Raw genomic sequence first — 18072 nt, 5'->3', positions numbered from 1 at the left:
TGGCTGGATTTTCACTCAGCTGTTAAACAGTGACTGAGTACCTACATTAAGCAAAAATTAACATTTTTATTATTCATAGATGCTGATTTGAAGCTATTAGTCACAAAATCATACCACACTGGTGAAGTACCTACACTCTAGATCTGATGCAGATAGCTTTGGATCTGACAATGCCACTTTGGCAGGAGCCCAATAGAATTGCTTGATAATTCACCCATGCTGTTTCCCAATCCTGCTACTGAGAATTTGCCACGTGAAGAATTTTACATGCAAACCCACAACTTTCCACTAAGTGGTGCAATTTACTTTGATGACATGGAACTAACTATATAATTTTGGGTTTGGAAATAGACCACCAATCCTGAACATCATTCCTCACTTTCTCATAATGAATAGTTCCTAAATCCTTCCTGTATAAAAACATGATGTATCTAAACTGGTGTATTTAAAAGAAAAATACTCTGCCCATCCATCTTGTATTGCATCAGAGAGACATTTGCATCTTTTCTATTCGTAACCCTGCTCCATGCTGGGTTGTGACTGTTCAAAGTCATTTCACGTGGCCCATTAATTTAACACAGAGCTTAGCTTGCTCTGTGTTAACTTTTAGATTGCTAGCAAGTCCAGAGAAATGAGTTATCTCCCATACTAGTCAATTTTCCAAAATCAAATTCAGTTCACACACTAGCACAGAAGCAAATAATGTTACTATTGTATCAGATGTCAAGAATAGTTTTATTAATGTAATGTAACCTTAACTATACAACTGTAAAATTATACACTGCTTTCAACTTAAAACAACATTTTGGTTTTTCCTATTGTTCCTAAATTTCATAATTTCCCTGCTTCCTTTTATTTTTCTACTTAACATTAACAGTTCAAAACCTTTTACTCTTTTCTAAAAGAAAACAGATCCTGCTTCCCCCTCTTCACTTTGACAGCAGTAATGACTTTGAGGTAACAATCTTTAGTTATAAACTAGTTTTTTTTAAGACCAGATGTAAGTGGTCATATCCTGGATGTAACAAAGTCAATTTTTGACATGCATAAATGTACCAAATCAGTAATGGCTGCCATCAGATGAGTTATTTGCATTGGTAGTTCACTTCAAGGCAGGTTATCTGATTAAAGTTAAGATTGGATTAAGAAATCAAATTTTAAAATTAAGAACGATGCATTCATATTGTTGTTAGTGTATCTTCATACCCATCTTTTACCATTGTGGGGAAAAGTGGGGGAAATAGTGGAAGGCTTTCTGAACTGATTATCAGCTTGTACAACCACGTTGAACGCTGTTTCTGTGGCCAATAAGTTTTGGTGTTGGACACAAGTCTGGAGCTTCTAGTCCAGCGGTAGGAATGCTACCACTGCACCACAAGATCTTCTATTTATATTATACTTACTTGATAAAGTAATATGGTACAGTTTAAATAAATTCCCATAGACACTATGAGCTATCAAGCCAATGTGGAAGGTAATCCTCCCCACATTCTCTAGTTGACAGTGACAGAAATGCTTTCTGCAGAAATTCTGACCGAATCTCAGTTAACAATTGAATGTGATCATTGTCTACTTAGCTGAAGGTCCAATAGCTAACATTGTTGATTCTGGTTGATTGCACTGTTGTAAAAATGGTAGGTAGGGTTTTTGTTCGGTCACGCTGTTTCTTTCAGTGAAATTCATCCGAACATGGAATTTTAAGTGGCAGTTATATTCCGTACAAATTGAGTTTCCATAATCACTGGCATTGGTTATAAAGAGTCACACTAGAAGCCAGCCCCACCCACAACTGGCCACGCCTCCAGGATGAAGTAATCATCATTGGAAATTTCCACTAATTGTACCCCTGCTTGCAAGCTGTGAACAGGCTCTGAAAATTAGTACAAAATTAAAATACAGCAGCTGCTAGAAATCCAAAATAAAAATGAAAATTGCTGGAAATACTGAACAGGTCAGACAGCATCTGTGGAGAGAGAGAAAAAGCTAATGATCTTTCATCAGAATCTCAAATTAAGCTTGCTTAATCTTGAACACAAGAAATAGAAGCAGGAGTTGGCCACCAGGCCTCTCCAGCCTGCCCCACCATTCAAAGAAGAAAGAAAATTACAGCACAGGAACAGGCCCTTCGGCCTTCCAAGCCTGCAGTGACCATGCTTCCCTGAATTAAAACCCCCTACCCTTCCGGGGACCATATCCCTCTATTCCAAACCCAATCATGTATTTGTTCAGACGCCCCTTAAAAGTCACGATTGTATCTGCTTCCACCACCTTCCTCGGCAGCGAGTTCCAGGCACCCACCACCCTCTGTGTAAAAACAAACTTGCCTCATACATCCCCTTTAAACCTTGCCCCATGCACCTTAAACCTAAGCCCCTAGTAATTGACTCTTCCACCCTGGAAAAAAGCTTCTGACTATCCACTCTGTCCATGCCCCTCATAATTTTGTAGATTTCTATGAGGTCGCCCCTCAACCTCCATCATTCCAGTGAGAACAAACCAAGTTTCTCCAACCTCTTCTCATAGCTGATGCCCTCCATACCAGGCAACATCTTGGTAAATCTTTTCTGTACCCTCTCCAAAGTCTCCACATCCTTCTGGTAGTGTGGCGACTAGAATTAAACACTATTCCAAATGCGGCCTAACTAAGGTTCTATAAAGCTGCAACATGACCTGCCAATTTTTAAACTCAATGCCCCGGCCGATGAAGACAAGCAAACTTTCTTGACTGCCTTCTCCACCTGTGAAGGCATTTTAAGTGACCTGTGTACCTGTACACCCAGATCCCTCTCCCTATCAATACTCATGGGTTCTGCCATTTACTGTATATTTCCTATCTTTATTAGACCTTCCAAAATGCATTACTTCACATCTGTCCGGATTAAATTCCATCTGCCATCTCTCCGCCCAAGCCTCCAACCTGTCTATATCCTGCTGTATCCTCTGATGGTCCTCATCGCTATCCGCAAATCCACCGACCTTTATGTCGTCCGCAAACTTACTAATCAAACCAGTTACATTTTCCTCCAAATCATATATAGATAAAATGAACAGCAAAGGTCCCAGCATTAATCCCTGAGGAACGCCACTTGTCACAGCCCTCCATTCAGAGACACACCCTTCCACTGCTACCCTCTGTCTTCTTTGAACGAACCAGTTCTGTATCCACCTTGCGAGCTCACTTCTGATCCTATGCGACTTCACCTTCTGCACCAGTCTGCCATGAGGGACCTTGTCAAAGGCCTTACTGAAGTCCATGTAGACAACATCCACTGCTCTACCCTCATCAATCACCTTCATCACTTCCTCGAAAAACTCGATCAAGTTAGTGAGACGTGACCTTCCCTTCACAAAACCATGTTGCCTCTTGCTAATACGTCCAGTTATTTCCAAGTGGGAGTAAATCCTGTCTCAGAGAACCCTCTCCAATAATTTCCCTACCACTCATAGAAATCATAGAAACCCTACAGTGCAGAAGGAGGCCATTCGGCCCATCGAGTCTGCACCGACCACAATCCCACCCAGGCCCTACGCCCATATCCCTACATATTTACCCGCTAATCCCTCTAACCTACACATCTCAGGACACTAAGGGGCAATTTTAGCATGGCCAATCAACCTAACCCACACATCTTTGGACTGTGGGAGGAAACCGGAGCACCCAGAGGAAACCCACGCAGACACGAGGAGAATGTGCAAACTCCACACAGACAGTGACCCAAGCCGGGAATCGAACCCAGGTCCCTGGAGCTGTGAAGCAGCAGTGCTAACCACTGTGCTACCGTGCCGTACTGACATAAGTCTCACTGGCCTGCAATTACCTGAATTATTCTTGCTACCCTTCTTAAACAAGGGAACAACATTGGCTATTCTCCAATCCTCTGGGACCTCCCCTGTAGCCAGTGAGGATACAAAGATTTCTCTCAAGACCCCAACAATTTCCTCCCTTGCTTCTCAGTATTTTGGGGTATATCCCAACAGGCCCTGGGGACTTGTCTACCTTAATGTTTCTCAATACCTCCTCCTTTTTGATCTCGACATGAAAATCTCCTCCTTTTTGATCTCAACATTCAATACAATCATGGCTGTCTAGGCCGGCCTCAACTTCTTTTCTGTGCCATTTCCCCATAGCCCAAGACTCTCCTACCAGTGAAAACATCTCCCCATCTATCCTGTCAAGACCCCTTGGGATCTTATATGTTTGAATAAAATCATCCCTTACTCTTCTAAACTCCAAGGAACTTTGGATGCAAGAACTCCATTAGCATATTTTCGAAGTAATTGAATTCAATGTTCTCAAAAATTTACTAAAATTGAACATTGTACTCCAGCAGAATTGGCAAATGGTTTTGTATCTATTTTTTAAAGCCTTTTTAAGTAATTTTGGGTTACTCACAGGTAGAGAATTGACTTTGGAATTAAAAATGCTTATTTTCTGTAATTGAACTGCATCAAGAATATCTTTTTTTTAAGCAACTGAAAAGAGCTTTATAAAATGCTGCCTGATTTTCATTGGTTCACAAAAATGTTACATTCTACAAAATGAGTTCTGAGTGGCGAGTTGATTTAGCAGGTGAGTTGAAGCTTGAGGAGAACAAATGGTGCAATTTGCACCATGAGCAGACATTCTTAACTGGTGGCCTATTGAATATTTCCAACATTTCAAAGCATTTTTTTTGATCTCCTTCACTATTTTTTCCTCTCCAGGAGGTGAAGTATAGTGAGCTTCGGGATCACATACTTGCACTCAGCCGTACCTTTGACTAACATCAAGACATGTTTACATTCCATGAAGGCCTACTGAAACTCTAAGCTGGTTTATTTTAATTCTCCCTTTGTAGCCGAAGGAAATTTTATCTCTTTTAAGCAAAACGGGTTAAGCCTGTTAGCAGAAGGAAATGTACATATAGTAGATGTTATCATACTGATACCAAAATCATTTACTCAATATTTTTTTTTATTCTGTCTTCTAGGACAAGACTCTGTACCATCCAGTCAGTAATAGCTGTATGGACTGCAGTGCAACAGATAAAAACATTTTTATGAATATCTGTAATCCCTCGTCTCCCACACAACAGTGGATATTTGAAAATATAAATGCAACAGTCTTGGAATATATGAACGCCCAAAACTTGTAGTGACTTGTATTTAAAACACTGAGATGTAATCATTCATTTTTATTGAGGGTGGTTTCTATGGGATGTTTTTATAGCCAAATCCAGGTTTTTTTTTATAATTATGGTATTTTGAAAGGTTAATCTCAGGAATGAATCAGGTATAGGCTGGTGTTTCAGTGATGACATCATACGCTCTTGAAGTGTACAAACGCTTGTATGCTGAAATAATAAACTTGAGCTAATTTCTAGTGCCTTGGCAGGTGAAAAGCAGAGAGTACACATATCACTATGGTTCATACCTCACCCGAGCTATTAGCCAGCTCACACTCTTTGCCAATTTATTTTCTAATTTGATTAAAGAAAAGGAAGGATCTGCGTCTGTGCTTTTCACGATGACTAGAAGTCTCAAAGCGCTTCACTGTCCATGAAGTACTTTTGAAATGTAGTCACTATTATAATGTAAGGAAACTTATAACTTCGCTAAATTGCTGCAAGTGATTATTTAAATTAGCTGATGTGATAGCACTTTAAAGAAACCTGTGCGGTGAAAAATAACAATTAAAATTGACTGCAATATTTTCTAAACTGGCTAAGTATCCATGTTATACAAAGTTCTATTTTCCATAGTGGAGGTTGCCACAATTTTGAAATTCCTTGATTTATAAAGAAAGGAATGGCGCCAGGTATAGTTTATTCACTATTTAATTATGACCAGAATAACCTTCAGAAGCACCCCACTGAAATAAAATGGGAGAATATAAAATATGCTGTGGTGCGTCCATGACTGTATATTTCCTGTTTTTAACAATCAAGTTGCTACATTTACATGTTTCTCATGTTGACACCAATATTACATTTTATTCCGGATTCAGAGTTTTTACTTATCCCTTTTATTTTGCACTTTAAGATGACAATTTCTGCATGTTACCAACCTTGGATAGTGGTTATTGGAAATGATCTTATTTAGAAATATGTAAGGACCTGTATTCAAATAACTTTATGCAATGTCTGTAACAAAATTTGAATGCACTCAGAGAAATTTAGCATAAGAATCTTATTTTAACTCTGAATCTATGAGCAACAGTTAAGCACAATTTTGCTTTCTTTTAAAGGAAATACAATGATTGTGGGGAATATTTAAACTTCTACTTTATTTATGGGTGGAATTTTCCCCAAAATAAACTGTCATAATAGTGAGAATAAGAGAGCGATCCGCGCCTGTCTCCCAGGCACACTCTGCACCGCAATCATCCCACAGTTACTTTTTGGAGAGTGGTAAGTTGCATACCGATACTGAGGCTGGGTGGGTGGGGAGGTGGAGAGGCAGGCAGCTAACACACCGGTGAGCCCAGCTTCAGTGTACTCTGGCGTCATTTCGCAAGGGCACCCTGATCTCACAGTGCACTGGGAGACCTCCACCCCACCCCACTTCATCTGTGCACATTCCCCAACTATTCTCCCCCCCCCCCGCCGCCCACCCCCTCCCCCCCACCCCCCCCCCACCCCCGGCCTTGCGGACATGAAGCCCTCCCTGTGGGTCCCTTTGCCTGACGCCTGATATGCCACCCCCGTTGTGACCCCCTTCAAGTTCTACCCTGCAAGTCCCCCATCATACGCCACCTCTTCATAGCGCCATCCTGGATGACCCCTCCTGCACAGCCCTCCCTGTCATGCCCAGCACATTGCTCAACTAGCACCGCCGGGGTGCCTGGTGTCCACTGTCAGGTGGGTACTCTCTTTTCATGCCCCCAACCACCCATGGGCTTCAATGACCTCTGACCGCTCCCCCCCCGCCCCCAGGCATGGCCATCGCTCCTCTTCTCCGCTGGCCGAGACCACTATTCATTCTCACTGTTCTCGTGCCGCACTCATAGGTTAGAAGATCCTGGGAGCTGGGTTTTAAACCATCTAATTATATTTAAACGCCACTTTAAATATGCTAATTGACCTCGCACCTTTCCTGGGTGTGATCCGGTTGGCGCCATTAGAAAGGGACCGGGACGATTGCAAACCATTTGGCACCAGGTGTAGAAGCAATTTTTAGGCCCGCATGCTATTTTCCAGGATCGGCGTGATCTGCACCAGGCAAGGCGAATCTATGCACAAGACAACTTTTAACTGCCACACAGCTCATCAGTAGATTAGAGTTATGGGAATTACATAGTTTTTTGAACTATGTTTTCCATTGTGCATGATTTTAAAGAGAAATAATTTCTGTGAAATGCTTAGATTCAATTATGACTGAATTCAAAGCTCTTATAGAAGTCTAATGGGATTATCCAATGAAAATACAAGGATGCATTACATCTTGCATGGAAGAGCCCAAAAAATGCGTTAATAAGCCCAATAGTGTTTATGTTGCCCTGAGCCTCCTCCCAACATCTTTCATTTCACTCTAACAACATTTGATTTGATTTATTATTGTCACATGTATTAGTATACAGTGAAAAGTATTGTTTCTTGTGTGCTGTACAAAGCATACCATTCTTAGAGAAGGAAAGGAGAGAGTGCAGAATGTAGTGTTACAGTCATAGCTAGGGTGTAGAGAAAGATCAACTTAATACGAGGTAGGTCCATTCAAAAGTCTGATGGCAGCAGGGAAGAAGCTGTTCTTGAGTTGGCTGGTATGTGACCTCAGACTTTTGTATCTTTTTTCCGACCGAAGAAGATGGAAGGGAGTACGTCCGGGGTGCGTGTGGGCCTTGATTATGCTGGCTGTTTTTCTGAGGCAGTGGGAAGTGTAGACACTGTCAATGGGTGGGAGGCTAATTTGAGTGATGAAGTGGGCTTCATTCACAACCCTTTGTAATTTCTTGTGATCTTGGACAGAGCAGGAGCCATACCAAGCTGTGATACAAACAGAAAGGATGCTTTCTATGTTGCATCTGTAAAAGTTGGCGAGAGTCATAGCGGATGTGCCAAATTTCCTTAGTCTGCTGAGGAAACAGGCATTGGTGGGCTTTCTTAACTATAGTGTTGGCATGGGAGGACCAGGACAAGTTGTTGGTGATCTGGACACCTAAAAACTTGAAGCTCCCAACCATTTCTACTTTGTCCCCATTGGTATAGGTAGCATGCGACATTTCCTAATTTTTTCTCTCTCATATACCTATGTAGTTTCTCTTGAAATGCATCAATACTATTTGTCTTAACTACTCCATGTGGGTAGCAAGTTCTACATCCTCACCACTCTGAGTAAAGCTGTTTCTCCTGAATTCTTTATTTGATTTATTAGTGGGTGTCTTATATTTATGATCCCTTGTTTTAGACTCTCCCACAAGCAGAACTCGTTATTTTCAAAAATCCAAATTTAGTGGAGGGAGGGGTGCTGAGAGTTAAATATTAAATGATTGTTCTCCAGTATTGGCTTTTAGACATTTTATTGATTTCTTCAGAACATTTGTACAAGCATAAAATGGAGACATGCTTTCAGTCCAATTCTGATCTGTGGATTAGAATGACTTTTGAGAAATCAAACCAATATCACATCTATCAAATACATCTGTAAAAAACCTGCTGAAGTATAAAGATAAGTTGGCCTCACAACTATATACCATTACAATGGAAATACAATAGTTCTGCCTTTGAGAAAATGTGCATTTGAAATGGCCTTTTGGTAAGGGTAGCCATATTACATTTTAATTACTTAGGATTATGTATGTGTCAACCACAGAATATATTCTGACAAATTTAAAATCATCGTTAGAACTACCAAGTGCTTTACTGTTCAAATGTATAGTCCTCAAAACTGAATGTCCACTGGCTCTCAAACTGTTTGTATAAATATTTTGTGGTATTTTCCATCAAGTCTTTTTTTTTTTGCTACATGAATTATCTCATTGTAAATATCTGAGGAAATTGACAAATTGTACTATTAAATGAACATGGTTCTTCAGTTTGACCATTTGTTATTCTTTGAAAATATTTTAAATCACTACTGTTTTGTAACATTAGGTTGTTGGTAATGGTTATGAACATTCTGGGAACTATGCATAATTTTGGAGGCTGAAATAATTTGATATTTGGCGCAACCAAAGAAATGCCATGTGGACCTACAGCATAGTGGTCACTGTCTTTTAAGTGTTGTTCTAAGATCTTGCATTACCTGTGTGCCAAGATTACTGAGTTTAGCACTGTTGTTACCCAGGCAGTGAAGGACTCAGCAACCCAGTTCACCACAGCAAATCCTTCTTCCTATCAGAACTAATTTTTGCATTTCTTCTACGTAATCCACATCAATTTCATCTCAAAATCTCACACAGAATAGGAAAGCAGGAAGAAGTAACCAAATACCCATTTGCTGGGGGTGGGGAGAGCCGGGGAGAGGTATCAGCAATAAAAACTATCTTTAGCTTAAATCCAGACCAGGTTTCCTTGTTTAAGGTGGTTATTTGAAAGTACCCATGAACTATTTTGCTTCATAGATGGCCTCAATTTAGGTCTTAAAATCCATTTTTAATCGATGTCTGTGCAAGAGACTATATCATTAGAACAGGCTTTACTGCTTTGAGTACATTGAAACTAAGTACTTGTCCTGGCAACTTCCTCCTTTTGCATTTAATTATACCCCCCCGGATTATGTTGAAATTTGTTGCTGGCCTAGTGCCCACTGCCATGAAATTCCAGTCATGTAAACTGAGAGGGTCAAGAAACAAAATACCATAGAAGAGGTAATCCAACCTTTCAGTTTGTCTTATTACCATAAATGGTCACATTGCTTTAAACAGGAAATCGGAATGAAGAGGATCTGGCACTGTTGACCTTTGCATAGAGCTTGCTGTTCCCAACATGAATAGTAATTGTTCACAATTACTTTAGTGGGTGAAATTGGAAATCTGCTCATAGATCCATATATAATAGAGCCACCAGATCAAAATAAAGTTATTGCACTGACCGTAATGTAAGGGCATAAGGACATGTGGCTCGAAACCTGAATCGCTTCCCCTGTAACTCTGACAGCCAAACCTTCAAATGTATTTTCAACATCCATGTCTGACTCTTCTACTTTGCATGCTAGATTATTCCAAATGTTGATCATCATTTTAGGTAAACAATTCTCTCCTAATACTAATTTTGTGATTTTAATTTTAACTCTTCTGGTTCTATTGGTCTGATAAATCTTGCATAGCAACGGGGAAAATTTAACCTCCAAAAATGTCTTTCGTTAAGGGATATTTCAAAACGAAGTTTCAGAAACATAATCCTTTGGTGATATACAACAACTTGTGTTTATATAGTGCCTTTAACATAATAAAATGTCTTTAACTGCTTCAGGAGCATTATAAAGGAAAAGTTGACAATGAACCATGCGAGGAGATATTAGGGTCAAGAGGTTTTAAGGAACGCTTTAGGTTCAGGGAGGGAATTGTGCAGCCCAGAGTCGAGGCAGCTGAAGGCATGGTCACCAACATTGGAGCAAATAAAAAAAATATGTTCAGTTGGTTATAGTTAGAGCAGCACAGTATCTTGGAAGGTTGTGGGACTAGAGGATGTGGATTTGAAAATAGAGATGAGAATTTTAAAATCAAAGTTTTGCTTAATTAGAGGCCAATGTAAGTCAACAAACTGGTGATGGCTGGTCTTGGTGCAAGTAATAAGGTGGGCAGCAGAGTTTTTGATTACCTAATTATTGACAGGAGAATGTGAGAGGGTGGTCTGGAGTGTATTGGAATAGTTGAGGAAAAGAGATGCGAAAGGCATGAATTATGATTTCAGCAGCAGATTAGCTGAGGGAGTACTGGGTCAGGTGATCTTAGAGGTGAAATTAGCCAATTTTAGTGATGGTACAGATATGTAGTTGCAATCTCATCTCTGCAAAATATGATACTAAGTTTACAAAAAGTCTTGTTTAGCCTCAGTTGTCAGGGAGAGTCAGTGGTTAAGGAACACAGATTGTAGTGGGCTCTGAACAGTGGTTGCAGTTTTCCCAATACATTGTATTTCACTGGAGAGAATTTCTGCTCATCCAGTATTGGATGTAGGAAAAGGAGATAGTGGAGAGGTGGTGGTGGTGGTGACCTGGGTGTCATCAGCACACGTGAAAACTGATGCTATGTTTTTGGTTGCCGGGGGAACATGTGGCTGAGAAATGCAAGGGGTTCAAAGCTAGATCCTTGGGGACATCAGAGGTAACTGTGAGGGAGTGGGAAGAGAAGCCATTGTGGGTGATTCTCTGGCAACAACCAGATATGAATGGAACCAAGCAAGTGCACTCATAGCATATGGAATATGGTAGAGAAGTGTTGGAAGAGGATTATCCATGTCAGGGGAAACAGGTTGAGAATGATGCCACAGTCATGTAGCATGTCTTTGGTCAACAACTCCATTATTTTTGTATCAAAGACCAATCACTGCAATCTATCTCTATCAAATAGTCTTCAATGGATACAGATATGAGGTGAGGAAATTCTGAGTGGTGGAAAGATTTGGGAATCATATTTTCCAAAGTTGCCTGTTGCCACCTGTGTACATATTCAGTACTAAATATATTATGCATTCTGGGCTAATGACATACATTAGGTGGATAAATCTTGGTATTTGTCTGGAATTTGATACTTCAAACAAATCTGAAATCCTTGTAACATATCTGCAATATGTTGAAAGAAAAAGAATGCTATAGTCCTTAGATAAATTGTAAATTTGGTAAGAAAATTAAAGTATCTTCCCTGAAGGGTGTTCCGAAAACTAACTGCAGTACACAAGATGTAACCCGAGTTTTTTTTTTGCAGCATTAGTAAAAACGGGGTACTTTATCAGTTTTTGACTCTTTGAATTTATTCCAGTGCTACTACTATCTAAAAGTATGCTTTTAACTGAGAACCTATCAGTGAGGTTCAGACTTCATGGAGACTTTTCATCAAGGCCAGTCAGCTCAAGAAAGCTGTGCTGTATGTGTAATCAAACATATTGGAATTTTTGGTTTCTGAGCTTGTTTTAGTGGGAGAGATAAGAACATCTGACATTCATACATACAGTTTGTAATGGCAGGGTATGAAGTTAATTACTTGAGAACAATGGAACAGGAATAGGCTATTCAGTCCCTTAAACTTGTTCTGCTGCTGTTCAGTCAGATCATGGTTGATCTGTATCTTAACTTCACCAACTGGCTTGGTCCTGTAACTTTTAATACCATTGTTTAACAAAAATCTACAATTTATTTTTTAAATTTTCAATTTACCTACTCTGATGAGATTTCCAAATTTTCAGAAACACTTGTATGGAGAAGCGTGATCTGACATCACTCCTAAATGGTCCGGCACTAATTTTAAAAGTATTACACACTTGTTCTGAACTCTCCCACCCAGATGATATAGTTTATATTTATCTATCCTGTCAAATTATTTAATCATCTTAAACACCTCAGTTCAATCACTCTTCTATAATCAAGGGAATAAAAAAACTAGCTTCCAATCTTGCAAAAAAAATCCAAAGTACCGAACAAGTGAGAAAACAGGTAAGTTTCAGACCTGTTTTTTGGGCGAGTTTGAAAATGCAGTCTTATGACAGAAGTGAGAGTCTCACCAGTTTGGGGGGAGTGCGGAGACCAAGCTGACCAGTGAAGCCGGCTGCACACTGCTCAGGGTGCCATTGCACAGGCTCCCTGATCTTCTAGTGCACTGGGAACTTCCTGCCACCCCTGCACCTCATCCATCCCATGGACATTACCACCAATTTAGGCAATGTAACCCCCCCCCCCTCTCCCCATGGCAACACAGGTCACTGGCATTGGGACCCCCCCATGAACCCCCAGACACAACCCGCTCTCTAGCATACCCTGCCCATTCCACCATTTGCCAGATTCCCCTGTACACCGATCATCCCCCTGTGCCGGTCATCCCCTTTGGCGAACACCCACTTTGAAGGTCTTCCTTCCCTGTTGAACACACCCCATTGCTTACTCCCCATGCTAATCAGCCCCCTGTCTGCTGAGCTCTGCACCCACAGAGCTCCCCATCTTTTATAGCCTCACCCCCATCCCCTTGGCACTGCCCTGGCAGTAATGGTGCCCTTGGCAGTGCCATGGTGCCAGGTGGGCACTGCCTGGCCTTGCCTCCGACCATCTGGGGCTTCAATGGCCTCCGATGCCTCATGCGAGGCCATCACGTCTATTCTCCGCTGGTGGAGACCAGCCATAAGACTTGTTCGCATGAGGACCAACCGCAAATGAGGCTGGATGATGCCATGTGGGGCTCGTTAATGATTTGCTAAGCATGCTCTTAATATTTAAATAGGCTTTGTGCCCTTTTTTGAGCGCGGAGCCGATCCTTCCAGCAAAACACTGCCGGTAACTCTGCACGCGGCAAGAAACCGGGCGTGAACTCAATTTTTCGTTGCGCATGCAATCTTATTGGCTTGCCGCGCCAGCCCTAGTCTATGCAATATGTTTTCATAATTGAACTATTTTAGCCCCGTTATAATTCAGGTGAATCTATGTAACATCCTCTTTAAAGCCAATATTTCTTTTCTGTGATGCATTGCCCAGAACTGAACATGCACCAGATGGTGTCTAACTGTACAGTTGCACAGTAACTTCCACCACCTTTTATTTCAGCTCAATTGAGCTAAAATTCAATATTTTAATTGCCTTTAAACTATTTTTGTACTTTTCCACCAGCTTTTAGCAATTTCTGTACTTGGACCCCTGAAACATTGCACTCATTTGTTATTTCTAGTTTCTCGCCAGTTAGAGTAATCTGAAATTTGTTTCTAAGGTCCGTAGTGGATGTCCACACGGTTTCCTCCATTAAACTTCATCTGCCATAGTTTTGCTCACAGGTAATCTATAAATGCCCCTTGGCAACTTACTGCTCCTATTTACTGTGGCAAGGAAAGATACTTTAGATGCTAGAAAAATACTGCAGATGCTGAAATCTGAAACAAAATCAAAAAAGGCTGGAAAATCTCGGCAGGTCTGACAGCATCTGTGGAGAGAGAACAGATCCATCATTTTGAGTCTGGATGACCTTTCGTCAGAGCTCTTGTTTCGATTCTGTTTTCTCTGAAAGGTGCTGAATACCGCAGTCAGATCATCCTGTTCAGAGTAAAACTAATGCAGCAAGTGATAATACATCAAAGCAGAAAAACGCACCAAGTTACTAACTGTGCAAACTTAGAAACTAACAAAGAAAGAGTCATTCCACAGGAATTAAAAGTGCTCTTGCAAGATCATATTTCTTGCAGTTCTTAAGTTATTTACATAACAATGCTTTTGCATGAAAAGTTTCAAGAGCTTCAATATGTCAAAGAATACAATGCATTAATAGAATAGGAGAGATGACAAAAGAAATGAGCAAAAATAGATTTTGAATAAACTTAAAAGCTAGGAACGTGAAAACAAAGGATAAAGATCTACAAAACTTGTAGCTGATTTATTTGCCATTGGCAGAGGAGGGGGTACTTTCGTAGGAGGAAGGAGCAGGAAAACTTAAGAGGACAGGTTTAACTACTTTCTCAGAACACTAAGGAGATTTATATCCCCTATGACTCTCACCAAGTTTTACAGATGCACCATAGAAAGCATTCTTTCTGGTTGTATCACAGCTTGGTATGGCTCCTGCTCTGTCCAAGACCGCAAGAAATTACAAAGAGTCATGAACGAAGTCTAGTCCATCACTCAAACCAGCCTCTCACCCATTGACACTATCTACATTTCCCGCTGCTTCAGAAAAGCAGCCAGCATAATTAAGGACCCCAAGCACCTCAGTCATACTCTCTTCCATCCTCTTCCATTGGGGAAAAAAATAAAAAAGTCTGAGGACACATACCAACCTTCCTCCCTGCTGCCATCAGACTTTTGAATGGACCTACCTCGCATTAAGTTGATCTTTCTCTACACCCTAGCTATGACTGTAACACTACATTCTGCACTCTCTCCTTCTCAATGTCTGTATAGTGCGCAAGGAACAATATTTTTCACTATATGCTAATACATGTGACAATAAATCAAATCAGAATCCAATTAAGTAGGGCTGATGGCGTTTGCAGAGGTAACATGGGTTTAAGCCATTAATGGCAAAAATTTTGATTATAGAAAATGGAGACGAAAAATCGTACAGACTCAAGGTTAGCTCTGTTTTCTCTACAGAACTGCTGAGATTTTCCAGTATTTTCTGTTTTTGTTTCAGATTCCAACATCTGCAGTAATTTGCTTTGATAGGTTATTCCAATATGTGTACTTTTATGTTCCATTGTATCAGTGAACATCCATTCCATCTCTATGCACCTTACAATAAATAAGGACACTGCATTTGAGTCCTTTTGGGCTTAATATCTGTTGTTTTACCTATTGATATGCTGATCCAAACGATGGAACAATGTATCTTTTGGTGAATAATCAAGTGTAAATAGTTGTCAATGCTTTTAACTGATTTAACTGTGGAAACATTCCAGGAATTTCTCATTCTTCTGCCCAAAAATTACTCACATAGTTCAATGTTGGAATATTGTTCCTTTTAAAGAAAAGCATTCCCACAGTACAAGGGTAAGTGCATTCTCTGAAGAAGACAAAAGATTTAGACAAAAGAACATCTGAATACAGACATTCCAACCCCTTGTTACCACTTATGTTCATTCAGGCAGCATTACCTATTAACTGTAACCACTAAGACATATTTTTCCTATACCAGTAAAACATTTGACCCTGCCACATTTGACAATCTGTCCTGGTTTGATGCTTTCCACAAGAAAATAACATTTTCAATGTACCAGCAGTATAGAAACTCATCAGGTGCCATGGCATACCTATCCTTTACTAATCATTATAACTGCCAACCCATTTCTAAGTACGTAGCCAGCTTTTTCTTTCAAAGAATTAACACAAAAATGAACTGATTTTACAAAGATTCAGGGTAGGATTTTCTAGTTCCATCTGCTAATGGGATCTTCCAGTCCCACTGAAATCAATGGACATTTGACTCGTTCATCATGGCATGACCCACATTGCCGGGGCTGGAAAATCCAGCCTCTGTTTCTGTTCCATATATGCTTTTAGGGAGAGGATGAGAAAAAAATCTTCTCTCTCAATTTGCTTGGAACCTTTAAATTTTCTGCTCTTGTTCGTTAATTCACTTTTCAAATTAACAATTTATGTTTGAACAGAATCTTCAAAATAGTAGTTAAAAAAACAGAAAACGCTGAGAAGACTCAGCAGGTCAGGCAGCATCTATGGAAAAAAAAGAGTTAACAGTTCAGGTCCATGACCTTTCATCAAACTGAAAAATTAGGAATCCAATAGAATAAAAGCAAAATGCTGCGGATGCTGGAGATCTGAAATAAAAACAGAAAGTGGTGGAAAGTTCAGGTCTGGCAGCATCTGTGCGAAGAGGAAAAGAATTACCATTTCAAGTCAAATATGATCCTTTGGAATGAGTTCCAAAGAAAAGTAATATTGAACTTGAAACATTAATCCTGTTTCTCTCTTCTGTTATGATCCTGTTAGGGACTAGTAACTTTTTATTTAAATTAGACAAATTTTGAAATCCCAGTCACCCACTAGGAAAATAAAGGCAGACGATTCCATGGTTTTAAACAAACAAACTAAATTTTACTATACAATGTCAGAAAAGAAAAATCTACAATATCTAGAATAGGTGATTGAAAACATAGTCGAAAAGATAGACTTTAGGAGACTTTCACTGACAGAGATTTGTGCTGGGATTCCAGAAACTAAGTCCAAGATAACTGTGGGCCATAGAACTGACAATGGAGTGAGGGGTGCATGGGTTACTCAGAAAGGTGGAACTGGAGAAATTATTGGCTTAGTTTGTAGAGGGAGGTAAAATAATCAATGGAGGGGTTATGAACAAGGATGAGAGTATTGAATTTGTTGTATTGGGTGATAAGGAATCAATGGAAGTTGGTATGAGCAGAAAAGTGACATTATAGAAATTGAGTCGAGAGGTAACAAGCTTGCCCAAGAGTCTCAATAGTAGATGAAAGGAAACGGGGTGGGCGGGTGGGGGAGGAGGGAGCGAGGCGTAGTGACAGGGATTAAGTGAAAGAAAACTAAGTGAATGGACATATGCAGCTGAGTGAGTGGGCATATGCATGGTAGATGAAGTATAATGTAGATTAAATGTGAGGCTATCCACTTCAGCAGCAAAAATAGGAAGGCAGATAATTATTTAAATGAGTGTAAATTGAGAGAGGTGGACAGTCAGCAACACCTTTGTTTCCTTGTGCATCAGTCACTGAAAGTAAGCACACAGGTACAGCAGGCAGTAGAGAAGTCCGATGGTACGTTGGCCTTCATAGCGAGAGATTTGATTATAGGAACAAGAATGTTTTACTGTAATTGTACAGGGCATTGCTGAGGCTACACCTGGAGTACTATGTACAGTTTTGGTGTCCTTATCTGAGGAAGGATGTCCTTGCTATTGAGGGAGTACAGCAAAGATTTACCAAGCTGATTCTTGGGATGGCAGGTCTATCATATGAGGAGAGACTAAGTTGGTTAGGATTATATTGATGGGAGTTGAGAAGAGTGAGAGGGGAATCTCACAGAAACTTATAAAATTCTAACAAGATTAGACAGGGTAGATTCAGAAAGAATGTTTCTGATGGTGGGGAGTCCAGAAATACGGGCATAGTTTGAGGATAAGGGGTAAGCCTTTTAGGACTGAGGTGAGGAGAAATTTCTTCACCCAGAGAGTGGTGAATCTGTGGAATTCACTACCACAGAAAGTAGTTAAGGCTAAAATGTTGTGTGATTTCAAGAAGAAATTAAATATAGCACTTGGGGCCGAAGGGATCAAGGGATATGGGGGGAAGGCAGGATAAGGATATTGAATTTGATAATCAGCCATGATCAAAATGAACGGCAGAGCAGGCTCGAAGGGCTGAATGGCCTACTCCTGCTTCTATTTTTGATGTTTCTAAATGTGGAAGTAAAGTGATAGAATATTCAGCAGCCCACCTGAATGGCCTAATTTTAGTTTTAAAATTGCCCTCCCTTGTTCAG

General features: G+C 40.2%; 1 protein-coding gene across 1 annotated transcript in view; it reads left to right on the top strand.

Moving 5' to 3' along the window:
* The window catches only part of LOC144505096 (polypeptide N-acetylgalactosaminyltransferase 10-like), an 87628-nt gene extending 81746 nt beyond the window's left edge, over window positions 1-5882 (top strand). The window contains exon 12 of the mRNA XM_078230909.1: window positions 4971-5882. Coding sequence (XP_078087035.1) covers window positions 4971-5135 — 165 coding nt within the window. The 3' untranslated portion in view covers window positions 5136-5882. The remainder of the gene's footprint in view (window positions 1-4970) is intronic.
* The last annotated feature ends 12190 nt before the right edge of the window (window positions 5883-18072 follow it).

Source organism: Mustelus asterias, chromosome 16 (genome assembly GCF_964213995.1).
Source record: "Mustelus asterias chromosome 16, sMusAst1.hap1.1, whole genome shotgun sequence".
Lineage (NCBI taxonomy): Eukaryota > Metazoa > Chordata > Chondrichthyes > Carcharhiniformes > Triakidae > Mustelus > Mustelus asterias.
Note: the sequence above shows the minus strand (reverse complement) of the source record. Positions and strands in the feature narration are given on the sequence as shown.